This window comes from Microchirus variegatus (genome assembly GCF_963457635.1).
Source record: "Microchirus variegatus genome assembly, chromosome: 9".
Lineage (NCBI taxonomy): Eukaryota > Metazoa > Chordata > Actinopteri > Pleuronectiformes > Soleidae > Microchirus > Microchirus variegatus.
Genome location: NC_139810.1, coordinates 28,071,484 through 28,098,394, shown reverse-complemented (window position 1 = coordinate 28,098,394; position 26,911 = coordinate 28,071,484). Strand labels below are relative to the sequence as shown.

General features: G+C 40.4%; 3 protein-coding genes across 3 annotated transcripts; 2 read left to right on the top strand and 1 right to left on the bottom strand.

The window, feature by feature from the left end:
• Window positions 1-4,392: 4,392 nt before the first annotated feature.
• lemd1 (LEM domain containing 1) lies at window positions 4,393-10,797 on the top strand. The gene is made up of 10 exons (XM_083895098.1): window positions 4,393-4,733; window positions 6,261-6,366; window positions 6,465-6,626; window positions 6,734-6,798; window positions 7,123-7,170; window positions 7,274-7,429; window positions 7,920-8,024; window positions 8,148-8,240; window positions 9,372-9,433; window positions 10,240-10,797. The coding sequence occupies exons 1-10, from the start codon at window positions 4,524-4,526 to the stop codon at window positions 10,550-10,552; spliced, it is 1,320 nt and encodes a 439-aa protein (XP_083751224.1). The 5' UTR covers window positions 4,393-4,523; the 3' UTR covers window positions 10,553-10,797.
• A 1,100-nt stretch (window positions 10,798-11,897) lies between these two features.
• On the top strand, window positions 11,898-19,234 carry LOC310932254 (N-fatty-acyl-amino acid synthase/hydrolase PM20D1.2-like; the record flags this gene model as incomplete). The annotated part of the gene is made up of 13 exons (XM_083895547.1): window positions 11,898-12,117; window positions 13,380-13,466; window positions 14,414-14,649; window positions 14,764-14,850; window positions 14,935-15,068; window positions 15,160-15,279; window positions 17,471-17,546; window positions 17,630-17,691; window positions 17,774-17,852; window positions 17,941-18,012; window positions 18,109-18,274; window positions 18,374-18,473; window positions 18,634-19,234. 13 exons carry the CDS (start codon window positions 11,898-11,900, stop codon window positions 18,761-18,763), a joined length of 1,569 nt encoding a protein of 522 aa, XP_083751673.1. The 3' UTR covers window positions 18,764-19,234.
• Window positions 19,235-19,819: 585 nt separating this feature from the next.
• On the bottom strand, window positions 19,820-25,411 carry LOC310932253 (acidic mammalian chitinase-like; the record flags this gene model as incomplete). The annotated part of the gene is made up of 8 exons (XM_083895546.1): window positions 19,820-20,079; window positions 20,732-20,813; window positions 20,909-21,025; window positions 21,115-21,300; window positions 22,757-22,907; window positions 24,999-25,167; window positions 25,277-25,303; window positions 25,387-25,411. 8 exons carry the CDS (start codon window positions 25,409-25,411, stop codon window positions 19,820-19,822), a joined length of 1,017 nt encoding a protein of 338 aa, XP_083751672.1.
• Window positions 25,412-26,911: the final 1,500 nt, after the last annotated feature.

The window sequence follows — 26,911 nt, the reverse complement described above, 5'->3', positions numbered from 1 at the left end:
ATGGGGGTGAGATTACTTGTGGTGACTTCCTGTATGAGTGAGGGGATTCAAAAATGATGGCCTGTTCTCCGTTGTCTTTCTCTGGTGGTTACTTTGTATGAATAGTGCAATTGTTCTAATTACAATCATTATTATTACTATTATTATTATTATTGTTGCCTTGAGGCTTCTTAATTTCTGCCTCTTGAACGAGAAGAGAAACATCTTCAGCTTAACTCGATCAAATCCAACCGCCTATAACTAACGAATGAAAATCACCATGATCACAAGAGTATTTCCAGGACTTTCCCTCCAAGTCGAGACGACTGTGTTGCTGACCTGTGGCACGACCAAACTGCAGTCACAATTGACATTTCCTGATTAAAATTCTTTCTCTCTCTTTTGTTTGTCCACCGTCTCCCCACTGAATGGGTTTTTCGAGCATTCATCCCAGTCTGCACCCAACGTTTTACCAAATAATTTTGGTTCCCTCACGACTAAACTGCATTCTCACACATTTAGAGAGGATTGTATGTTGTTTACATGTCTGTATAGACATATGCATGTTATACATGTGATATTGTTTTAACTGCTCGTGGCACTTTTGGCATTTTGAAGTCATGAAGGTGATTCTATCTGTCTTCTTGTTGATGTAGAGTTTAGGTACAAAATGGCACCTGGTTAAGCCAATATGAAATCATTTGTCTCAGACCAACATAACATTAAACTAGAAGGTTTTTTTATATGGAACATTTTATGTTAACCATACAGTTCTGCGTTCATATCAGATACACTGTGAATTAATAATGATAAAAGCACTACATTTATTGTGTATGATTTATGCTTTAATAAACCTTAACATTAACCCTTAGGTCTCACGTGGCAGAGATCAGGGAGCAGTGGGAATAATACACCACTCCTTATATGGACATCCTGGGGGTGTGTGTTTATAGGTCAAATCCTCAGGCTTACTTTTAAATTGCACATTTCTTTTATAATAACGGGAATAGGGATAATTGTGCAAAAAAAGTCACAAAATATGCAGTTTTTTCTTTTTGTTCAAGCCACGCGAACTTTGAACTATTGACGTATTTCCAAATTTCACATACTCAATCTGATTTTGAACATTGTGAGTACTTTTTTTCCCTGAGGTGTGTTTATATAGTTAAATAAAACAAGATGGAATTAATCAGATTGCCTATAGGTTGTGCTGTAAAAAGTAAGTCATGGAAAAAAACGGCTTAATTCTCTGTATTTTAAGGTTTCACTGTATAAATCGTTGTTTTTGAAGTGCGCTTGACATATTATCAACATTGCCGCAGTCGCTCCCACTTTTACATCTTCTTTTACAATATCTTAAGCATAGTTTGTTGCATTGTTAGACAGCCTTTACTCAGCTGGAAACACAAGTGTGTAAACTCCCCACTCCCCTGCACCAAAGTCCAGACAGAAAATCAGTGTTTTTTCAGTGACTAGTCTGCTGTTGCCTCGTCGGTTAGTTTGTGTTTCTTAGCTAAATCTGACCAAAAACACAAGTTGACATAACTGATCGTACTTATGGAGGAGGCAATGGATTAACAACTACTAATTTTCTCTACAAACTATCGAGTGTGGGCTTTATAAACTTCAATTTGAAACCAGGTGGGTGCACAGAAACATCGATGCACAGGGCAAATTCAGTGGTGCTCATTTGTCAATAAAAAACCGGTTTGTTTTAAAATGTTTCTAATGACCATGAAAGGGCAGCACAATAGTATTCCACAGCAGTGATGAGTGGTGATGTATAGAATGTGGTTTAACACCGAGTTTTCTAACCTGCCCGCTCTAAATAATTGACCGGCCGACAAGAACAACACTGTGAATCAATACTAGAAGGTGTCCCTTCACACTTCAGTGGTTAAAAAAAAAAAATTGCAATCCATGCCAGTATTTTTTCTAGTAATAAAAACAGTGCACACTCCCACAACTGAACGGTAAAAATTGGTCAATTTAAATTCCCAGAGCTAATATATTAAAATGTGTCTCGTCGTTCAAGTCGACAACAAACAAACAACACAGCAGATAATTAAGGCTGTTCATTAAACGCCATCTCAAATATCTCTGCAGTGCAACGTAAACACCTGCTGTCTCGTCATTTGCATTTGCAGAACTGCGAGATTCCAAAGAAGTCACTTAATTACACACCCGTGCTACATGATTAGTGGGCGGGTTTGTTATAATTGGTGGCATCTGTTTGTCTCGCTGTCTTGTCTGATGATTTGTCTGTCTGTCATATGGTCTCGGGTGGTTTGACAGTCTGTGTGTGTGTCTGTCCGTCTGGTGCGTCGGTCTGTTGCAGTGGCAACGTGGACAGTTTTAATCCAATTTGGATGAAATCTTGGCAAGTTTGTTGGGCGCGGGGAAACGGACATTTGCATAATTGATTTTTCTGTTCTCAAATCAAGGTCACAGGATTTTAGCCGAATGGCAACACGCTGGAAGCACATAAACATAAAGTATTCCACATAAGAGATTGTTCACACATCTACCAAACAATACATATTATTAATAATAGTCAACTTAAATAATTTTAGAGATAGATATTTTTACAGACAAGCTAATATTTCCTCAAAAATACAGACCTGGTTGAGTAAGTACACTCTTAGAAATAAAGGTGCTAAGTAGAACCATATAAGGTTGTTCAGCTTGTCCTCATAGGAAAACCCTTTTTGGTTCCCTTAGTGTTACCAAGAACCCTTTTAAAACCCTTTAATCAGGAAAGGGTTTTTAAAGGGATCTCTGGATCAAACTGGTTCTTACTGGAACCATTAGTGTTACCAAGAACACTTGAAAAACAAATGGTTGCAGGTAGAACCTCAGCCCTTGTAGAAGAACACTTTTGGAACCCTTATTTCTAAGAGTGCAGGATAAAAAGCTCCTGTCATAGTCGGTGTGTTAGGGTAGGTTTGGGTTGTTGAGTCTTAATCTGTACAGGCAAATACCTGGGGTCCAATAGTCATGTTTTCTGAGGACGATCCATGGTGCAGGTTACCATGACCGAGAAATGGGTTTAATTATCTTTTTTTTTTCTTCCCAGAGAGACTTATCCAGGTAATTTATTGGTAACAGATGTTTTGAGGTCGGGAGAAAGTCCTCAGCGGCACATTTGGTACTTTGTTCTTAATGGACAGTTACCTGAACAAGTGTTTCCTTCTTTTCTTCTTCGTCTTTTTATATCTGTTTACAGGATCTGGCACGTTTCTTGCACACGCTGCACAAACTAATTGGACTCATTGCTCCAGTAAAATGCAGCAGCAGCACACGGAGGCAGAGATGCCGGCATCCAGCACCCATCCAACCAAGGCCTGGGTCAAACCTGGATGTCAAAGGTATACAGTTTATGGATACTGGCTTGTGTGGGTGATTTAACTTTTTTTAAACCAGTATTAACTCATATTGTTGGCCAATAATTAACAAGCAGTGGCTCTTTTACATCATCCATCCGTCCATTATGTACCACTTTATCCTCCATTGGAGGGTCACGGGGGGTGCTGTGCCAATCTCAGCTGACATAGGGCGATAGGCGGGGGAACACCCTGGACAGTTCGCTGATTCGCAATTTAAAGTGTCCATTTTACCTAATCTCAATCCCCATATTGCATGTTTTTGGACAGTGGGAGGAATCTGGAGAACCCGGAGAAAACCCACACACACACGGGGAGAACACACAAACTCCTTGCAGAAAGGCCCTTGTTCCAACCGGGGCTCGAATCCAGAAACCCGGGTCTTCTTCTCATTTGAGATGTAAAAAAAATAAGCCACTTGGTCCTCCACATGAAGGTCCCAGCTCATCACATCAGGCCAAAGGTGGGGTACACCCTGGACAGGTCGCCAGTCCATCACAGGGCCACATAGAGACAAACAACCCATCCACTATGGTCAATTTAGAGTGTCCAATTTCCCAAATTCTGAAATCCAAACTCCAAAGAAAGACCCCTGTTCTGACCAGGTCACGAACCCGGATCTTCTTCCAGAAAAAGCTAGCGTGCTAACCACTACACCAGCCGTGTGGCCCGTAATGTGGAACATCTGGTCTATGTTAGGATGTTATTAAAATATTTCTGTGTACAACATTACACACAGAGGTATTTTATAATATCTTAACACAGACAGAGAAACGATAAAGTGCACGTAACAACAATTCTTTATTTTTTACTAAACGTAACCCAACCTTTCAAACATACAGTTTTTTTTCATCATATAATAAGACAAATAATAATGTGAATGAGGTCTGATTTAAAGCTAACTCCACCTTTGCCTTGTGAGTTTAATGACTGCAGCCATGGTGGGAAGCTCGTGGCTGTCAATCAAGACATTGGCTGCAGCTGTTCTCAGTTCAGTCTGTGTTATTCTCAGACCTCAGGCAGAGCAGCTTCTCTGAGGAGCTCATACACTCAGGTTCCCTGCTCTCTTTTTTTTTTATTCACTTGAAAACAGGGCAAAGTGCTCAGGGTCAACCTATTTATTTTTATTTATTCGTGATCTCGCCCCTTGTCCCTGCGACGATGCCGATGCTTGTGGAGGACCCCGCTACTTTCTCTAAATCTAGACTGAAATCGGACTTGGTCGCCCACAATGTGAAGCTGCCACCTGCTAAGAGCAGAAAGGAGGTTTATGTGGAGTTGCACGTGAAACACATAGATCGGAAAAAGGCTGTGGAGTTTTCAAGCGACGAGGAGGAGGGGGATGAGGAGGATCACGTGGAAGGTGAAGATGTGAGTTGATGTTTTTGTTTTGATCTGTAAGCTCTGATCAAAAAGAAGTTGTTTTTGATGCGCAGATCTTATTTATTTATTTATTTGTATACGCGAGTTATCAAAAATGAAACTCATGTCATCGTTTTATCGCATAAACATCTCTCGCATAAGCTTTTGAATGGTTTGGAGAGCCAATTTAATATTTAACCAACTTTTAAGTCTAAACTTCTAATCGTGAAAACGAAGCAAAAACACAATCACAAGACTCCAATAGGCTGAAATACTTGCAACTCATAATAACACGGTGTTATTGTGGATATTTACTTGTAGAAGTGTTGGTGTTTAAAAGTATAGTAATGGCCTTATGTAATATTAAGACAAGACAAGATAATCCTTTGCTTTGCTAAAGATTTGTGGTGTTACAGCAGCCAACAATCACAACTAGTTTGAAATTAAAGTTAGTTTGCGAGAAATCTGGGTCAGCACACTCAGGCCGCTTGAGCACACTCGAGGTCCTTGACCTGAAAAACCACCAGCTGTATAGTTGGTATAGATTTACACTAGACATTAGAGAAGCTGGTGGCTGCTGTTACATTTGTGTGCATTTGGTTGCAGCACCTGTTGCCCTCATTAAACGTGTGCGCCGTGCAGTGACCGAGTGCTGTCCTTAAACGCTTGGAGGTTGTTTCTGTCGTGTTTCGTGGGAGCAGAGACCCAGACTGACTGAAAAAATGTATCGGCAGCTAAAAACAATAATATGCTGCTTTATTAGGTTTTGAATTCATTGCAAGTGGAGTATCGATGGGTTATTGTTTAGTTTACAGCATTTTAGACACAAAATTATTTCCGAAGTAAAAAAGATAATTGGGAGACTAATCAATTAAAATTATTATTTTCAGCTGTGCTTACGTGTGAGTGTTTTCACTCTTATTCTGGTGTGTGGCTGTATATACGTTCTTGTATAAAGTACCTTAAAGGGATACTTGTCACCAGAAAGTGACTTTGGCAGAAGGTGAAGTCACTTTTTTATAATATATGACATTTACTTTACTTAAGTATCAAAAGTAAATTTCTGATATAAAGTGTACTGAAGTTTTAGAAGTTAAAGTATTTAAGGTTAAGATTGCGCCATCTGGAGGGTTCCAATTCCTTGCTCTGCTGGTCTATATGTGTCCTTGAGCAAGGCACTTAACCCCACGTTGAAGCGTGTGAATGGGTGAATAACAACTGTAGTCTCAAGACTAGAAAAACTCCATTACCAACTCTTCTTCTTCGTCTGATTTTATTTGGTAGTATAACAGTTAGAGGAAATGTGGTGGAGTAAACGTTGCTAGAAATATAAATAAAGTAAAGTAGTAAAATACTTTGTTACATTACAACAATGTGTACATAGTTATATGTAATTCAAGAATGACTTAAGTGGTTTCCCTAACGGAGATGTGTATGTATGCAAAGATTTCTATGGTCTATAGCCTACACATGGTGTCTTGAGCAGCATTCATTGAATTTTAATATTTTACGTTTTTTATGTTTTTTGTGGACAAGGAGGAGAATCCAGGAGATGCAGAGGTGCCCGACCTGAGTGCTTTGACCGATGATGACCTTAAGGCTGCTCTGCTCAAACACGGGGTTCAAGCTGGGCCCATAGTTGGTGAGAGTTACACTTTGTTTGCTGCTGCGGCTGCTGTTGTCGTTTTAAGGAGCCAATTGCATGAATTTACAACCCTTAGTGTTATTTGTTCATGCCAGCCTCCACCAGGTTCTTATATGAGAAGAAGCTCAGAAAACTGCTTCAGTCCGATGGTCATCACGGCCAACTTAATGGAGCAAAGAATGGGATGATATACTCTGACAGTGAAGAAGACGAAGAAGAAGAAGAAGAGGAAAATGGGGAAGACAATGCAGAATCAAGTATGTTCTTGTCTGCAATTTCATGCATTTGTGGTTGACCAGACCACACAATCATTTACTGACTGTATTATTATTATTGTTATTTTTTTTTCCCATTAAATTCACAGGTGCCGAAGAAGAAAATGAAGAAGCGGTTGAAGAGTCGGACCAGGCCGAGGAAGAGAGCAGCCAGGTGAGAAAGCAGTCCATCAAGTTTGTCATGTCTCCTGAATAGTCCGTTTGTTTTTGGTCAACAAAATGTCCTATATATATATATATATATGCTCCTCCACATCGTGTCTGTAAAAAAAGTAATAGTGTGAGTCGGCAGTTGCCACATTACTGTCCCTGGAGAAAAGACAGAACATTGATTGGTTCATGGAGCATTTATATTGACGCAGAATATTGTTTTTTTTTGTTACACATCTACTAAATAGGCGGACACTTGCATTTTGAGTGTTGGCATATATTTTGTGTCCTTTTTAAATTTTGTTCACATGTAAAATTGTATTTTCAGAATGGTGGTTTTACTTACCCACAGTGCTTTGTACCCCAAATGAGACGGGTAAATACCACATTCTGTATATTCATACAAAGTTCTGTGAACACTGATTTTTTCGTATTTTTTTGTGTTTGAATGGGTATTTTTTTATTTTTGTCTTTTCTAGTATATTCCTGCTTCTAGAAAACGGGAACCCAGCCCTGTGCGGAATTCAGGGAATGTGTTAAAATCATCAGAGCGGAGTCGGCCTCCCTGCTCACAGAATCTTGTAGGATTTAGCAGAGCTTCCTCTATAGATCAGCGCTCAGGATTAGGATCAGGGGTATGCTGCACAACTTGTAAGGATTGTACATTTTTTACATTCCATGTGATAGTGGTTCCTTCTCAAGTCACTTAATGGGATTTTGTAGATTTTTTTTTATTGGACTCCACAGAGACGAGCACTGGTGTCTCAACATAGGCTGTATATGAAATTGGACGTATCATTTTTATTCCAGAAAACAACTCCTGTTTTAAATCCTTGAGGTTCAGGTACAGGCATCACCTGCAACCAGGATAATGTCTTATAAATCATTTATTTTCCTCTAAATGGGAACAGTTACAAAACTGGCATCATGTTGTGTTGAAGAAGAACCAAAAACAAGCATTTAACATCCTTGGAAAAGTGAGATGTAGATGGTGTAGTTGCCCCCTGGTGGATAAAACCAGAAGACTATGTCCAATTTATATATACAGTCTATTTCTCACATGGCTTGGGTGACGGATGCATGTTTGTGTTGCTGTCACCATGAAAATAATGCTAATCCCTGCAGGTTCAAGCTGGATCACAATCAGTTGTGGCCAATGTTTGCTCCTCCTCCTCCTCCTCCTCATCATCATCGTCTCAGACATTCAGCATAACTGAGATGGTCGAAGAGGTCAGGAAAGTTGTTGTTTTTTTAAAAAAAAACAAACATCTTAAACAGTTGCACCCTTTCATTTTACAGTTTTAGCGGGTGAGTAATCCGTTAACGTGCACGCGTTCTCTCCCTGAACCGCAGATGGAGGGTCGGAGGTCACCCTCTACGAGTGCAAACGCTGAGAGAGAGCTCAATGGGAGCAATGTACAGGATCATTGGTCACAGTCCAACAGGGTCAGTAGTGCCCGTGTTTTTTAGTCGCACTGAAGGGGCTGTAAGTGTAGGAGAGGTTCACTGGAGGTGCGAGCAGATGCAGGCTACAGTAATCCAGTGTATTGTAATCGGTTGCATCTTTTTCCTTAGCTGGACCTGCTCTCTGTGGTCAACCGCAGCATGAAGAACCAGAGCCTGTACCACACTCCCGAAGCTTCCCCTCACGAACGGGGAATGGAAGCACAGGCATTTTTTTTTCTTACAGGCTTTTATTCTCTTTTATTCCATGTGACTTTTTGGGTTTTTTTGCCTTCAAGAACACTGTTTGAGCTGTAACTCCTTTCATATATCTGTTTGAATCAATCAATCAAATTTTATTTGTATAGCCCACAGTTTACAACACATAGTTTGTCTCACGGGACTTCACAGGGTTGGTAACATCCTCTGTCCTTAGACCTTCGACCAAGGTCTAAGCACGACCAAAAACATCATCTTGAGGAGGAAAAAAAAGTTTCAAATTAGTCGTTATCATAACTAGAAAGTGAAAGTTAATTGTAGTTTATGGACAATAACTTTATTTATGGATATTGTTATGTCTTTTTGCATTAAGGGTCTAAGAAAATATTGATTCACTACATATCACAATATTTCATGGCGTGATGCCTGTAATGACTCTTTGAAGCAAATGGGGCCGCTATTGTTATATTGTTTATTCATATTACAGTGTTCGTTGACAAATATTCATAAAATATACTATTTCAATAAATTACCTTGCTGATAGTATCCCAGTATATCACAATAAAAAAACATCATATATCATCAGCCTTCCATCAGAATATGCATCATATCACCTGAGTCTTGCCGTTTAAGATGGAAGATTCAAAGATTTATTTGTCACATTCAAGTACAGCAGCAGTGACTAACTACGTTTACTGTGCAACATAATAAAAAATAGTACAAATATAAAAAGAGCTAAGAAAAACATAGCAAGTAAGATAGGTCACCTGTCACCCTGCTTCTTCATTTCTACCTGACTGGCTGGCTGGCTGGGCGTGTGTCACTGCTTTCGGGGAATGGTTTTCTGGTTTCCATCGATGGACTTTTAATGGAGTAATTTTCTATTTTTTTTAAGTTTAACTTTGTCTTCCTCAGGAGCCTGTGAAAGACGATTTCAAGCACTTGTTTCCTCCTGAGACCACACCTTCTGGAATCTAGTAAGTACTCTGCTGTTCTTCGTAGGTTTTCTGAGTTGTTGTTGTTGTTGTTGATATAAGTATAAACACAAATGGGAAGTGGGCCGCCATGCTTTGAAATCCTGGCCTATTGAAGAAGACCTGAAAAAAAGGTCTAAGGCAGGGGTCTGCAACCTGCGGCTCTAGAGCCACATGTGGCTCTTCAGCCACTCTGCAGTGGCTCCTTGTAGCTTTAGAGAACAAGGCGACAAATAAAAGTCTTTTAAAATGTTGCACATCACATCCAACGTCGACGTAAAATGCAGTATTAAGTACACATTTGGATGTGTCCTGTCCATCTTTGGATCCACATGCCTTTTTCTCAAGTATGAACGACACACAATCCAAATGTTTGCTTAATTTATTTCAAAGTGGGTTCATTTTAATTTCAATAATTTGTCACAAACAATGAAACAATGGAAGAACCAGGTCTACATCAATATGTGTTTCATTTTTGCTCCACTTTATAAGAGGTTGGGTATAAACTGAACGTTTTGTAGTTCTTAAAGTTCATAAATGAAAAGAACTATTGCTCTTTTATGCATTATATCTGCATAAAAACCTTTTTTCGTGTTATCTTCATTTTGTGGGTTGTTTTGCGGCTCCAAATGGATTTTAATTGGGTGTAGAGGGGCGACAAAAATGACTCTTTTCATCCTAAAGGTTGCAGACCTCTGGTCTAAGGGATTATAGATCAAGTGAGAAGCAAAGGCTTGTCGTCCAATAAGCATAGAGACCGTTTGTTTACTCGTGCGACACATGCAGTGTATTATCCTACATCATTTCAGTGCCACTCGTCGGAGACCCATCAAGGGTGCAGCGGGGAGACCCGTCCAATACCTGTACCCAGACACTCCCCTCAGTCCCACAACGATGCAGAGACTGGACGTGGAGCGTCGCCTCGTGCCCGTCCACGTACAGATTCTGGTCTTTGTCACCGTTACGTGCCTGCTGTACCTCATCTACGTTTGCGTCGAGGACAACGCATTTATTCCACTTGTGTCCTTGCTAGACAATCTAAACCCGGGGTCCAATAGTGAGGAAGCGCTGCTGCGTAAGACTGAGGCGCAGGACACGCCAGCACTTTCCGAATGGGAGTAACTGCGTTTGTGGGTCGTTTTAACTGTCTCCATCTAGTCACAGGTGACAGGTTAGGTTTCTTTGTTGTTGTGAGAGGCGTAATGACTTCTCTGTTGTCTCTGGTGATTAAATTAAACACATCTTTGCTCTGTGCTATGTCTGAATGGCTGTAAACCTCAAAATACAGTTTTCCATTGTTCATGTTTCTCCGATTTAATTGTGCCTGTTTGTGAATTGTCAATATCTCAGTGTGTCACAGTTTGTCGTTGATGGGTGTCATTATTATTTTTAAAATGTTTGAACCATATTTCAATAAAGTTTGCTTCATACTTGTTTGTGTATCTGGTGATTCTTAATTGAAACAGAAGACCATTCATTATTTTCGCAATTTGTCGTTACTAATCGTGTGGATATGAAATATATTTATTTGAAAGAAAATTAAAAGTATCTCACATTTTCACATTATGTAATTGTTTCTCACCTCACTGAAAGCTATTAATTTAATGTTTTAATTATAATGTGTTATTGTAGTCTATGTACACGTACACGCACTTTTTAATCTATGTCATCACATCTATTGTATTATTTTAAGTTTAAATTGATTTTCTGCCTCTGCCAGCTACTCACCGACGCAAAGCACTGCTGTGCCTTTATCTCTCTTGAACAATTTAGAAATAAAAATAACTAAAAACTAAAAATCTGCTCACAAAAGAGACAATCCACTTAAGTATACATACAGATATGTGCATATAAAGATGATTACTGTTTGTGTCACTGCTGTATTAGTCTGTTATTGTTTACAGTTTTGTTCCTCGTTTTTAGCTGGTCTGTTAAGTTATTGTTTACAGTTTTGTTTTTTTACTGGTCTGTTAAGTTATTGTTTACAGTTTTGTTCCTTGTCTTTAGCTGGTCTGTTAAGTTATTGTTTACAGTTGTTGTCCTGTTTGTCTTGTTTGCCTAGATTTGTCTTATTTTTACCTTAACCTAATACGCACCTTATTTACATTCACTCTTATCTTATTTCTTTTCCCATGTACAGTTTTTATAATATTGTGTCATTGTTTATCTGTATACGGAGCTGCTGAAACCCTGTTCTCTCCCCACTGTGGGATAAATAAAGCTATCTTATCTTATCTTATCTTATTATCAGTTCAAAAAGTGCCCTTTCTTTGGATTAAAATAAAGATTTGTACTTAACAAGAATGTGTGTCTACATAACACTCTAATAATCTATAGACCTCAGTCTGTGCATTCTGCTGTCAGACCACTAGGTGGCTCTTGTCGAGGCTGTGACAGTCAGCAGTGACGAGGTGATCGAGTTCCGCTGTCACATGCAGGTCACACACTCCTTCTTCGTAGCTCCACAATGGTTGACTCGGGGACCAGGATAAAGATACGCAAGCTTCTGAAGATTGTTATTTCCCTGTTCTCCCTTACGTTCGTCGCATTGTTCGCCGTAGCATTTGTCCGGACGTTAACGCTGGACGTAGACGTCGGACTTGAACTGTCACAGTGGGAGAAAACCAAGAACATCTCACTTGTCATCGGGCGCGAGCAGAGAGAAGAGCTGCTGGACAACTTTAAAGGTAACGTTTGTGGTTATTACACTTTTACTTCTTCGTGTGTGTCAACATTGGTGTCAGTGAGGGAGGAAGCTAACGCCAAACTCTTTCTCTGTGTGTGTGTACGTGTGTACGGAGTGAGGACGTTTTGGCCGGTCCTCACTTTGTTTTCATTGAAATTACTTCCTCAGGTTGCTATAGCTAGCTATACTCAATTTGTCCAAAAAAATAATAATTCTAATTTTTGACGACATAGAAAAGTATGACTTTTTTGTCAAATTTTGGACCAAAAATATTGTGTCAAATTTTGGACCAAAAATTTTGTCAAATTTTGGACCAAAAATTTTGTGTCAAATTTTTTTTTAAATTTTGGACGACATAGTATATGACGTTTTTTGTCAAATTTTGGACCAAAAATTTTGTGTCAGTTTTTTTTTCAAATTTTGGACGACATAGTATAGTATGACGTTTTTGTCAAATTTTGGGACCAAACATTTTGTGTCAATTTTTTTTTTTTAATTTTGGACGATATAGTATTGTATGATGTTTTTGTCAAATTTTGGACCAAATTTTTTTTTTCAAATTTTTTTTTCAAATTTTGGACGACAAAGTATTGTATGACGTTTTGGTCAAATTTTGGACCAAAAAATTTGTGTCAAATTTTGGACCAAAAAACTTGTGTCAAATTTTGGACCAAAAATTTTGTGTCAAATTTTGGACCAAAAATTTTGTGTCAAATTTTTTTTTCAAATTTTGGACGATATAGTATTGTATGATGTTTTTGTCAAATTTTGGACCAAAAAAAAAAAAAAAGGTTTTCCAGCCCTTTTTGCTCTGGGGCTCCACCTGCAGACATTTTATGGTACTACAAACAGTAGTTCTTTGTAGATGTCATTCATGAAGTAGATAGTTGTAATTGTATAATGTGACGTTTTTGTCAAATTTTGGACCAGAACTTTAAAAAAAATTTTTTTTTCAAACTTTGGACGACATAGTGTAGTATGACGTTTTTGTCAAATTGTGGACCAAAAAAAAAAAAGAACATCGAAAAAGTTTTCCAGCCCTTTTTGCTCTGGGGCTCCACCTGCAGACATTTTATGGTACTACAACCAGTAGTTATTTGTAGATGTCGTACATGAAGTAGATATTTGTAATTGTGTTGATTTATAAAGTGGAAATGCTGGTCCTCACTTTGTCAGCAACCCGGTCCTCAGTATGCAGCAAGTACAAGAATGTGTGTGTGTGTGTGTGTGTGTGTGTACTGTACGACCCGTATATCCATTCAGAGAGTATCCGGATCCCGACCGTGTCTTTCGCCGAGAGTAGCTACAACACCACGGCGCTACTGGAGTTCAGCAGGTTCCTCCGTAAAGGTAAAACTGCTTCTCACACAGTGTTGTAATGAACTGAGGTAAAACATTCACGTGTCTGTACTGTACTTTATTTATATTTCTAGCTGCTTTTACGTTTAGGCCGCTTGAAATCAAATTAGGGGAGGGGACCGCAAGTTTGAGACCTCTGCTCTAAAATCACCCCAGCCACAGTGAGGTCACTTCCAGTGAACTCCTTATGTTGTGAGGGTTGTGTCAGGAAGAAAAATACATCTCCTTCAAATCAAACACGTGGATCATCTGCTGTGGCGACCCCTAGAGGGGGAGAAGCTGAAAACAAAAATAAAGTCATAAAGGAAAATATATTCATGAGATATGAGACTACACTTAAAGGGACAATGTGTAGTATTTATGGGTTTATATAACCCAAAATCCACTTTTTTATACATATTATGTGCTCCTGCATTGTCTAGTCGCTGTATAATAGTTTTTGTTTCATTTTCGTAGTGTTTCAAAAAGTCATGTAAAATAACATGGTCACGGGCCGCGGTTGCATAGCCACTGTTAGCAGAGAGACGCCATGTTTCTACCGGAGCCTGTAAGGACAAACGCGAGAGAACAAATCAAGCGTCGTTTTACTTGTAGCTGAAGTCCCGCCTCCTCTCTCTCCGCTTCGTCTGCTACGGCCGCGGTAGCTCCGCCCTCTCCCTCGCTTCACGAACCTCATCTGCTGACACGGAGAAAGACGACGAGGACGACATTTGACCGGCTGCGGATACCGTAGCGCTCAGGGAAGGGAGGGGGTGAGCAGAGGAGCAGGTCTTTGTTGTAAATTTCAGCCTCTCCTCTAGATGGCACTATAAACTACTTACATCACCTTTAAACTGGCCAGTTTTTTCTCGCATCCACGCAGGCAGTCATGTATTTCAAGAATCTCTGTACTGTGTTGCATTTCAATGCTAAGCTTGTGCCCTTTCTCTCCGCATCAGCCTTCCCCACAGTGTACTCTTCGAGCTTGGTTCGTCACGAGGTGGTTGCCAACTACAGCCACCTGTTCTGGGTGGAAGGATCCCAGCCTGACCTGTTGCCGTACCTGCTGCTGGCTCACGTCGACGTGGTACCTGCCTCTGAGTCGGATGCCTGGGACTTGCCGCCGTTTTCTGCCAAGGAGATGGATGGCTTCATCTATGGAAGAGGAACCTTGGACGACAAAAGCTCTCTAATGGTTGAGAATTGTGTTTTGTGTAATCTTGCGCGCAGAAGAGTTGGCTGCTACACCCGCCTTTCGCACGCCAAAAAGAATAAATCGTTTTTTTTGTTTGTTTTAAATGTCTTTTAGGGAATACTCCAGGCGCTGGAATACTTGCTAAGAAAAGGCTACGCTCCACGCAGAGGATTTTACATCGGTCTTGGTCATGATGAAGAAGTATTTTTTACAACAAATGTAATAGCATTTAAAACATTATATTGGAAAAGTCTGAGTCCTTTTATTATGTATTCGTTTTTCCAGGTCAGCGGCACAAATGGAGCATTGAATATCGTGAAGGTGATGAAACAGCGCGGCGTGCAGTTGTCATTCGTCCTCGACGAGGGCATGCTTATCACAGAGAACCTGTCGAGTTTTCTTGGAGGATCTACGGCATTGTGAGTCACCTGCCGTGCTCTGATGTCGGCGGCAAACTCGGCACAGTATCACCTTTTTATTTAACGTGAGTGCACTGTGCGTCTTTTGCAGCATCGGAATAAGTGAAAAAGGCTCTGCCACGATAAAGCTTAGTGTGTCTACGCCTCCTGGTCACTCCTCAATGCCTCCCAAGGAGACCTGTATTGGGATCTTGGCTGCAGCAGTCAAAAGGTGAGAGGAACTTACAGTGTACGACAGAGACAGAACCAACCCACGCGTATCCAAAGTGATCAATAGATCAATAATGGCCTGGCTCAATGGCCATTTGTTTGTGGTCAGGGTTAGTTAGGTTTTCACTGGCTTTTTGTCACTTTTGGCGTTTTTCCACTATATAGTATCGCCTCACCTCTACATGAAACTGCCGTGACTTTGTTTTACTTGTGACTAGGGCTGTAATCAACCAAAGAAACTCTTGGTCGACTAAAGCCCTGAAATTTCGACCAAAAATCGACTAATCGACGGGGGTTACTTAGTGGCTGCGGCTCTTTTATTTTGAAAAGACCCGCAGCCGCGGCTGGAGTTCAACAGAGTCTGACTCTCTGACAGCGTTTTGCATTACGTTCATCTGCGCAATATCATAGCCCGTGATATCCGACAATAACTAGTAATATCAGCACAATAACTGTTGAGGAATACAGAGCGAAACTGAACAGCGCAGCGCAGCTTCGCGGCTGAGACACGAATAGACCGCGGGACGCTGCAGCTGTTGCGAGCGGGTGCGTCTGCAGTTATAAAACCAATCAACGATTATTAGACTAAAACTTTGAAATATGCTAATAATTTTGATATGTTCATACTCAAAACGGACGGAGCAACCTTAGCTAACCTTTTTTTAATGATATGTCATGTTTGTAGTAGCGCTGTGAAAAGCAAACTGTTGCTTGCAAAGTTTGCTTTTCACTTTGTTCTACTTGCTGCCACATGAAAAATGCTGCCACACTGCTGATGTCTTTGACATGGATGTGACAGGCGGACTGACTGAAGCCTAACATGAAAAGCTCAAAATTCACGTCTAATTAATGACAACGCTAATCTGTCCGACTGTCCTCATGAGCCACGGAGCGACAACAACCCACTGGGCTGGACTAAACCAAAATAGTGGAAAACAAGGGGGGGTGTTCTCTGAAGACAGGCTGTTACCTGTGAAGCACCGGTGCTGTAAAACACCCCTGTTAGCATGTGGTACTATCCTCCTAATGAAATTCACCATTAAAAAAAAAAAAAAAAAAAAAATTTAGTCGACCAATCACAATTTTTGGTCGAGCCAGAGCGTGTCGACCAATTAGTCGACCAGTCGACTTTGACTTTACAGCCCTACTTGTGACACACACAACCTAGTGACTTATAAGGCAGTTTTCGGTGTACTGAATCACAAGTTCAGTACTTCCTCCATGACCGGAGCGCAGACGCCGTCTGACAGTCTCACTTATCTGAAATACAGATGAAATCACGGGGTTCGTGATGCGTCTCGCCGCTCGAGATTGCAGGCTTCCATCAGGGCTCTCGCTAAATACGCCAGACTCCTGTTAAATGATGAGATTTTAGACGTTTCCTTTGCTAAATATTGGAGATTAACCAACGTTTTCAACACTGTCGAGTCTTTCTTAAACTGATCTTGCGCTCTGACCAATCAGTGGCCGTCAGTCTAAAAAGTATCCTTATAAACGACTTTGTCATACACTTTAAGAATTTTACTGAAGTAATCTTATTAAAAAGTGACTTCAGCTTCTACCAAAGTCATTTTCTGGTAAGATACTTGTACTTTTACTCAAGTATCCCTTTAAGGTACTTTATACAAGACTGTCATTCACTCAAAACCACACAAGCTATCAATTAGACATGTCTGGAAATAAAAGTGCTAAGTAGAACCATATAAGGTTCTTTGGCTTGTCCTCATAGGAGAACCCTTTTAAGAACCTTAATGAAAAGGTTCCACCTGGAATGCTTTTGGAGGATTCCACCAAGAACCCTTTTAAAACCCTTTCTTCAGGAAAACTCCAAAACTGGAGAGAATAATCTGCTATTTTTAGTAATCAACACCGACTTGTATCTCTAAATTGCCAGACACGCACATAAAATAATGCTTGTAATAAACAATGATGTATTAGCACACAAAATAACAAATACCCAAAATAACTCTGAATATTAAATATAACCAACAAAGCTTTGACTTGTATATACATAAACACTCCAACAGAAACTCATAAGACCTGGGGGACAATCAGTGCTGACGACGTACTAAAAGAAAAATATCAGTTACCAGGTCATGGAAAGGCAAAAATAACCGTACTGTGGCGAGATGAGTAGCGCATTTGTGTCCAAAAAGCCAAAGTCTAAAGGTTTGCCATGGCGTTCCCCTCAGAATAGAGGACAACCCGATGCCGAGGTTATTCGGTTATGGACCTGAACGTTTGTCCTTCGAGCACATGGCCCATAAGGTAAGGAGATTAAACTACTTGTCCGGTTCACAACATTTAGCAATTTCTTTATTTCTCTGTTGTCACTCACTCTATGACTTCAGTTCAGTTTTCCAGTGAGGTTCATGATGTCGAATTTGTGGCTGTTCTCTCCACTGATTGGCAGGTAATTACGTCATGAAATTGATTCGGCTTGTTGCCACCCCCCCCCTCGGCTGTGTCCTTAAGTAGCCAGTTTTGCATTTCAGAATACTGGAAAGGCAGCCGATTTCTAACAGTCTTGTGAGGACAACAACAGCAGTCACCATGTTTAATTCGGGAGTTAAGGTAATTATGAAGTGGAAGGCTGTATGGACGAGCGATTCAGTCGGCCCTAGGAATAACCTTAATCTCGTCCCTTTCCCACTTTTTGCAGTTCAATATCATCCCTTCGCTCGCCGAAGCTTTTGTGAATTTGCGAATCCACTCGGCGCAGTCGTTAGACGAGGTATAGTCCGAACTGTAATTTGTTTTTTTTGTGAGTTCGCGGCGTCTCCGCGAATAGTCGCGAGTTTGACGAAACGTGTGCCGCCGTCTCATTCAGGTTTTCGATGACGTACGCTCCAGAGTGGCGGACGAGCGAGTGAAGATGGAGCTCGTTGATGGGTTTGATCCTCTGCCGGTCAGTTCTACTGATGAAAAGTCCTTTGGCTTCCAGATCATTAAGAAAACAGTGTTGGAGGTGTTTCCGTCGGTAACGGTTGCTCCAGGTAGAGTTCGGATATATGTAATTGCATAAAAATGTGATCATTTAATATTGTATTTAAGTTTTTTTTTGTTTTTTTTAATGATGTAATGTTTCAATTAAGGTGTTTGTGTCGGGAACACAGACAGTCGACACTTTAAGGACTTCACCAAGGATATTTATCGCTTCATACCTGCCTGGCTAAAGTCAGGTGATTATCTGAGGTAAGCTGATCAAGTAACATTAGAGGATAACATTGAAAATAGACAGTTCTCAGTAAAAACTGCTCTAGTATAACAATTCGCTATTTGTATGATATCAAAGTTTGTTTCTTAGAAATCACGGGAAAGGGATTTTTACAAACATTTTCTCTGTGTTTCTTAGATTCCATGGCATAAATGAAAGGATCTCTAAAAAGAACTACGAGGAATTTGTCATTTTTTACTCAAGTCTGATTCAAAACTGTGATATTCAGAAACTCCCTGAGCCTCATGGTTCCGTCCACGAACTCTAAGGAAAACACACATTCTGTAACAATTTGAGTGAATTGCGACCCAGAAGCCAACGCTTTTGTAAGTTGGAATCATTTCAGTAAAATTCAGCAGGACCGCGGCCTGACTCTTGTGGCCTCTTAATTTTGTATGGTTAATTCCTAGGATTGCACATTTAATTGCAAAGTAATCAAAATCACAATACAACCAAGTGCAATAGTCCAAATTGAAAGATACGAGAGTGCGTTAAAACACTGTTTTCATCAAACTCCAGTTAAGAAAATGGATTTTGTTTGTTCGATGACGGTTGTCAAATATTTCTGATTTTGATATGCTCCAATTAAGATGCAAAAATGAGAAGTTGCACCAATTCGTTCACCAACACAATCTGTCAAAAATGATCACAATTAAATGTTATATTGTTTAATATTTTGCACCTTTTACTCTGTACAGAACGACTTGATTTTGTTGCAATAAAAACAATTTAGAGTCAACTTTATGTGGTCACATTTGTTTCTGATTGTCTGCCATGATGGGTTTTTAAACATGGTATAATTTGATGGAATCGCAGTCGTTTCTTTGAAGAAAGCTGCAGCGACACGAGGAAACTCGTTAAACTTATATTCCATATTATTTGCGGGATCGGAATCCACACGCAAGCTTGACGCGGACAAAGCTTGCCAATGAAACCACTTTTTATTTGCATGCTTGGTTAGTGAAATAAGAGTAAGGTACTTTACAATTCCCCAAAATAGTCCCAACGACCCAAATCGAAATCTTCAGAGACATTGTTATGAAATAGAAGTTGGAAAAAATACAAGGAAACAAAGGCACAATGAACAAAGAGCTATAAACCCAAAGACCATAATAATAAATCTGAACTTAACATCACCCAGGAACCTGGGGGTAGAGGTCGTGACATAAATGTATGCTCTATTAAAAAGAGAAAAGTGAACATGAAAGGCATTCGTCTATACTTCGTTCCACAACAAGAACTTGACACAAAAACAGCACAATGCAAATTTCCCCTTAATAATTTGGTAGTGAAGATGTGAGGAGCGCACGCATCTTTGTATCATTCACTCTTTGTACTCACAGCGGCGGCTGACCTCACTGAAGACTAAGCCGCTAACGCATTTTTGAATTCGAGTGAACCCATTCCAACAGTTGTAGAAACAATGTGGTTTACCGGGAACGGAATATTGAATATTTTCCTTTCCTTTGCAGAAATTGTGATGGATTTCCTCATCACAGCTTGTGATGGTGGTGATGGTGGTGGTTGAGGCGGTCGCGGGGGTAGTTGAGGCGGTCGTGTTGGTGGTGGTTTTGGGAACTTCATCTGGAATGAGGGAGGTGTGTGAGGGGAAAAAAAATCAATAAATCACAAATTATTATGTGTAATTGATAACATGTTATCCTGCTGTATCCATGAGGAAGCTGCTGAACAACCATCCGCTCTCACGGCCAATTTAGAGTGTCCAATTTACAGAATCTGCATGTTTTTTTGGACCGTGGGCGTAGAAAGACCCGCTCGCGTACAGGGAGAACATATAAACTCCACACAGGGCAACTAGGCTAGCCATGGCGCCATCATTTGTTCTGTATTCGTGTGTGCATTAATTCTTAGAACACAGAGCATTTCGGCTGCCTTTTTCCATTACTATGCTAAAACGTACACAGTATAATATACAGAGGGTATAAGAATGTGACCTATAGGCAATCTGATGAGAAAAAAAGATATCAATTTTACCGACTGTACAAACCCACCAGAGCGAAAAGTACTAAAGGTGTTTAAAGTCGGATTGAATTTGTGAAATTTTGAAATAATGTCACAGTCCAAAGCTGATGTTAACTACATGATATTTGACACATTTGGCACATCGAGAATATAAAATCACTACCCAGTGAAACCCAGAGGACATAATAGATAGTCATTGTTTTACCTCTTAGAAGATTGTGCAGATGTTGGACAAGGGGGAATTTGCCCGTACCACAGAAGGTCCCATTGAAATCATCCATGTCCAGAGACCAAACGAAGCCTCCGCCAAAGTTATTTTCTTTCACGAAGTCCACCTGAATATCACAAAAAAAAATGCAGTAGAAAAAAAAAACATCGTGAGCAACTGTTTATCTGGTTTGGTGTGACTGTACAAAGATTAGCGCTTTACCTTGTAACCAATGCTCATTTGATTGTCGTATCCAACCCACTGGTGACCATTTACGCCATATGGAACTTTCTGCTCTTCAGACCAAATACTGCTCCCTGTTTTAAACTGGTCACACACCTGAAAAAGGGACGGGTGAAATTTTGCACGTTCAGAGTTTCTGCATGATCGGCAGAATCATTCAGACTGATGAGCGTGTTCAGTTGTACCTCATAGTAGGTCATGAAGCCTGCGGTCTTGGTGAAATTGCCTTTTAAACCAGGGCCAATGACTGGTGCTCCGATGTCATGCTTTGAGGGTATGGACAGAGTGAAGGTTCGGCCATATGTAGCAAATCCCATATTGAGCTTTTCAGGCGGTGCGCCACTGTACTTCCAGGATTTCATTGCACGTTCCTGAAATGTGAGGGGAAAATAAAGATGTTTGTAGCCCTGATACAATAACAATAGAATATTGCAGTCACGTTTTATAACAACAGTTCTTACATAGTGTAAAAGACAACTACGTTTATAGGTATAAATAAGACTTTGAGTCTTCTGTCACTCACAAAGCCCAACAGAGGGTGTCTTTTTTTTTTTTCAGATCAACATGGTGCATATTTGCATTCTATTGTGCTTTTCGGCACATGCCACTGTTGCTTTTACACCTTTGCTTTGTTGGCATTTGAGTCATTTACATTTTCGTCGTCGTTTGTTTTCATCAGAAGCTAAGCCAAAGACGGTTCTCTGCTCTATTTTATCATTGACCAAACCCTCTGTCTGCAAAAATGCACCAAAAGGCATATCTATATGTAGTTAATTCAGTTTTCAGTAATGATAGTTTATGAAGGTTTACCGTACGTGAGCCTGTTGTCTCACAGCTAATAGCACACAGTGGTCTTATTTCCATGTGTTCCATGTGTTCCATGTATTTCCTTGTGTCGCAGAATCACCTTCATGTCTCAGGCGCAGGGGAAAACATGTCTCAGGATGCAGTTTTCGGTTATTTTAGCTCAAAATATGCAATTAAATTCAAATCTGTTTTTTTTGCAAAGTAGACAGACGCAGTCATGTTTGACAAAAGGAATATTGAAACTCGTGCAGAACCAAGTTGTGCTAAAAGCTCAAGCACTCAAATAATCTCAGCTGAATGCCTTTTTAGTCACTGATTCATTTCATTCGAACTGTCGAACTGTAAATATGTAAATAAAAGAGGACTGTGAGAGTAATCAAAATACAGCACAGTATGAACGTGACTGTAATGTGAGAACATAAAGTGTAAAAAAAATAAAAGAGAAATCAACTTCTCTGAAAGGAACCTACTCGGATTTATACTCATAATTGTACAAATATTATTCTTTGAAAGAAATGAATTAAATCTTCCACTCACAGCATTTAGTTTTGCAGAACTTTCAGTGTCTTCGGATCTATTGTGCAAAGGACTGTGATGTCCTGTGACAAGTGCAGGTTCCCATGAACCATGAAAATCATACGTCATTACATTTATGAAATCCAGGTACCTGGTGGAAAACAAACAAGCAAAGAAAAAAGCGAACGTGATCAAGTCGACCATATATGATACCAACTATTTAAAAAAAAAAAATAACAGTGGAGAATAAAAAGTTTTCATTACTTGGCAATAAGTGGAACATCGTAACGGTCAGTCGGTAAAGCATGCACGGCAGCTGTGACCAGTAACCTGGAAAGGCCAGACAGCGCCGCCTCTGCCTCAAAAGCTTCGTAGAATTCCTACACGACATACAGTGATGTGCCACAGTCTTGTTTGTTTAACATGTCAAAACAAAATCACATTCACATTCCCCCCTCTGCTATTCCTGAAAATGTTTTTCGGACAATAAATGACATATCAGACCTGGCACAGTGATGAAAACTTGTCTTTGTCATAACTCTGAGGATATTCCCAGTCCAGGTCGATCCCATCAAAGTGTCTCGCTCTCAGGAGCGCAATTGTAGAATCAATGAAAGTTTTTCTATTTTCGGGGGTTGACGCCACACTTCTGAATCTGTAAGTGACACAAAAGGAGACATTTTATAATACGATTTGTTATTGTGTTTGTACTCATGACGTGTTGTTATTTGCATATTGCATACCTGGCTGTTTTTGTTAAATTCCAGCCTCCGATTGCCACAAGGATTGATAGGTGAGGATTACTACATGAGAAAATAATGAAATTGTTATTGTTATCAGCATTCATTGTCTACCACTATATCATGCACACTTCAGACAGAAAGGCCCTTGGTTGGAGAGGGGTCACGTATGGGGACCGTACCTATGTTCCCCGGGTCCTATGTTCCCCGCTTTGTATGTGACCGGGGAACATAGGACCCTTTCTCTAACCCTAACCCTACCCTTTTTCAAAAAAAGGGTCCTATGTTCCCCTGTCACATACAAAGTGGACCTTTTTTGGGAAAAACGGGGAACAAAGGACCCGGGGGAACATAGGTATGACCCCCACTGATGACGTGTCTCTACCTACTCGCCTCGCCTCGGCACGACAATGTTTAGTTGCGTTCCTATGCCGAGTGATCTGCCGAGGTTCCTCGCGAGCTGAGGCGATATTGTGCGTGATGTCACCAGACTGTCGGCCACTAATCGGTCAAAGTGCCAAGTAAAATGAAACTTAAGGGACAGGAAATGACATCAGCCACAGAAGAGGCTACTGGGGGCGCTAACAGCAGTAAGCATTTGGAAAAGTGATCATTTTGCAGGCTCTAGCAGGCACATTGCCGTCATATATAACATGTATCCACTGGACAGATAAATCCTCTGTGGCTGGAAGTTTGTGTAGAACTCTGTGCTGCACTGTGGAGACGAGAATAGAACTTTTCGTGGACTTTGCAGACTTCCGGTTTTCGGGTTGCCGTTGCCCTCGCCTGCACTCTCGCGGGTTTTAAGGACAAAGCGGAGCTCCGCGAGACAACAATTCCAGGATTTTAGCCCCTTGTGACGTCCCAAGGAGCGCGGAAGTCAACATCGGGTGTTTTAGCTCCTGCACTTAGACTGAGGAGGACCACAAAAACATGAGCGAGTCGTCTTTTTTCACACTTTGGTGACTGGTGGGGCCTCCAGAGTCCCAAATATAAGTACTAAAATGATTAAAAAGTTGATTTTGCATAATATGGGACCTTTAACAATCCTACAAACGTAGGTTGCTCTCCAAAAATCACCAGTGAAATGTGTCTAAAATCTCAATATTTAACAGAGGCGTCTGGTGTCTGATCACAAACCCTGCCGCTGTATTTCAGTCCAGTGACTGTGTCAGAATATGTGCTCCGGTCATGGAGGAAGTACTGAACAAATAGTTTAAAGGGACACTGTGTAGTATTTATGGGTTTATATAACCCAAAATCCACTCTTTTATACATATTATGTGCTCCTGCATTGTCTAGTCGCTGTATAACAGTTTTTGTTTCATTTTCGTAGTGTTTCTAAAAGTCATGTAAAATAACATGGTCGCGGGCCGCGGTTGCATAGCCACTGTTAGCAGCGAGACGCCATGTTTCTACCGGAGCCTGTAAGGACAAACGCGAGAGAACAAATCAAGCGTCTCTTTACTTGTAGCGGAAGTCCCGCCTCCTCTCTCTCCGCTTCGTCTGCTACGGCCGCGGTAGCTCCGAGGACGACGACATTTGACCGTCTGCGGACACCGTAGCGCTCAGGGAAGGGAGGGGGTGAGCAGAGGAGCAGTTCTTTGTTATAAATTTCAGCCTCTCCTCTAGATGGCACTATAAACTACTTACTTCACCTTTAAATTAACTGATTCTAATGATTCAGTTGCACTGAAAACAGCTGCTTTACAAGTCACCGGTCACTCTTTAGCGTGTGTCGCGTGTAAAACAAAGTCACAGCGGTTTCACGCAGCCGTGCAAAGATGACTCCGCCCACGTTGAGCAGGTACTATTTTTTTAGTGAAAAAAACAACCTAAACTGTGCCGTGGCGAGGCGATTCGAACTGGGACCACGGGTGGAAAAGGGGCTAAAGAATGCCAGCCACTGCGCAGCAATGTGACCCTATTATTTATTTATTTATTTAATGAATATTTAAAAGGCTACGACTCACTTTTGTCTTAAAACACTTAATTTATCTAAATACGCTCCTTCTTTTCCGTCTGGGACCACCAGCTTATTGCTTTTTATATCGGCATAGGCGAAGATCAGATGAGTGCACAGGCTCGGATCGATGTTCTCAGCTCCGAATTTTGCCGGCTCGGATCGGTAAAGGGACCAGCTGGTGACATAACACACCAGTTTGGAGGAACAAGCTGAAAGACATCAATATAAAAAGTTACCTTGTGGATTAGGATCGTTCTGAATCAAAATTTTTTTTTTTCAGTTCCGTTTTTTAAAACAAAGGCAAACATTTAAACTGACCCAAGCTGGTGATGGTCAGGCAGAGACCTTCAAAGTGACAAACTCAGTCAGTATTCACTTGAAACAAAGCTTTTGCGAACATTCATGTGGTAATTTTAAAGGTGCCTTACCTGCAACCAGGATTAGCTTGTTCATGTTTGTACTGCAGGGAGAAAATGAATGAATAAATAAATAATATTATACACAACTAGTTCATTATTATTAGTTTGTTCCATAAACGAATGCTTTGGTTTCGACAAACATGTCTGTCATCGTGTCATTGCTCGTAAAAAATTGGCCATAACACACATGGTATGCGAGGCACCTGCTTATTATTATTAGGTTCACCAACAGGCTTTTCATTGTGGTTACATGCACATTAAAGGGATACTTCACCGATTTGCATGTGGCTTTGTATTGCGAGAACAGCAGAAGTAGAAGCAGAAGTGTCCCTTTAAAAGTCCTTGACTCAAGAGAACTAAACGTTTTGGGCGAACAGGCTAAGGGCATTTATTTACACTGGAATGTTACGCTTCGTATATACACATATTAGCATCGGCTGTCTTAGCGACGCCCTCCTCTTTTCAATGATACCGAGCATATACATAGACGATCAGGTGTGACTGGTCCTTCGTTCTGGTTCAAACAAATACAAGAAAAATATGAGAAAGTAACCGGTAAATAATCTCATGTTTTTCCAGTATACCTTTACGCAATCTTTATTCGACTACAAACACATGCAATAATTAAATAATTAGTCATAATTAGTGAAAAGACAAGTTAAAGAGGGAAATAATGCTGTATATACTTACATGATTGTTGACGTTGTTGTTGGTGAAGATCTGACTTGAGGATTTTGTGGCAGCGGTGCCTTAAAGAGAGACAAGTGAAGCAGGTGTGGTTTATTAGTAATGTGATATCGCATGGAACTCTTTTGTGAGCAGCAACCGAGTGAGAGAGAAAAAAAAAAAATGTGGCTTGAATAAGTTGATTATAATTGTCTGGCGTTGATGATGACGATGATGACGCATTGTTGTGTGACTGTAATTACGGTAGGCTGCAGAACATTCCATTCCATATATATGTTTTGCTTTTGTTGTTCGACTGAGCTTTGAGATTAAACTCGTGCATCACTTTTACGGGAACTTTGATGCCGCACTCCTTTGTCTGTGTGACTCTGAGCGTAAATAAAAGCTAATTGAAGTGAATTTTCCTCACAGACGGACGTTTTCACGCACGTACGCTAGCTTTCATGCACAGGGTCAAGGTGAGAAAAGTTTTGACTTTTTGTTTTTAAAACCAACAAAGTTAGTTTTAATTTTTTCGTTTTTAGAGTGAAACTTTGTGACTTTGCGTTGGTGTTTTTTGATTTGCATTTGTGTTTTGCACCTCAGGGCCACCGTACATATGGCAGGTGCTTCCGTATTTTATTTTATCAGCACCTTCATTTGTAAGGGTTTGCCTTTAATTTAAATGAAAGCATGTGAGTCTGAGACCTCTGGACTACAGTGACGAACATGAATGATTCTGTGACAAACAATACTGATACACCATGTGGATACGTTTGATCACATGTGGATAACATTAGAGTGGGAAAGATTTTGAGCGCAAATAAAAAAAAAAACTGACTGGAATAAATTTTCCCACACACCTGCA

Bases quoted from the DNA above. Each gene is read 5' to 3' on its own strand.
- lemd1 (XM_083895098.1), top strand. From the start codon at position 4,524: ATGCCGATGCTTGTGGAGGACCCCGCTACTTTCTCTAAATCTAGACTG. The intron at 6,627-6,733 runs GTATGTTCTTGT...TTAAATTCACAG, and splicing joins GGAAGACAATGCAGAATCAA to GTGCCGAAGAAGAAAATGAA. The intron at 7,430-7,919 runs GTATGCTGCACA...TAATCCCTGCAG, and splicing joins GCTCAGGATTAGGATCAGGG to GTTCAAGCTGGATCACAATC.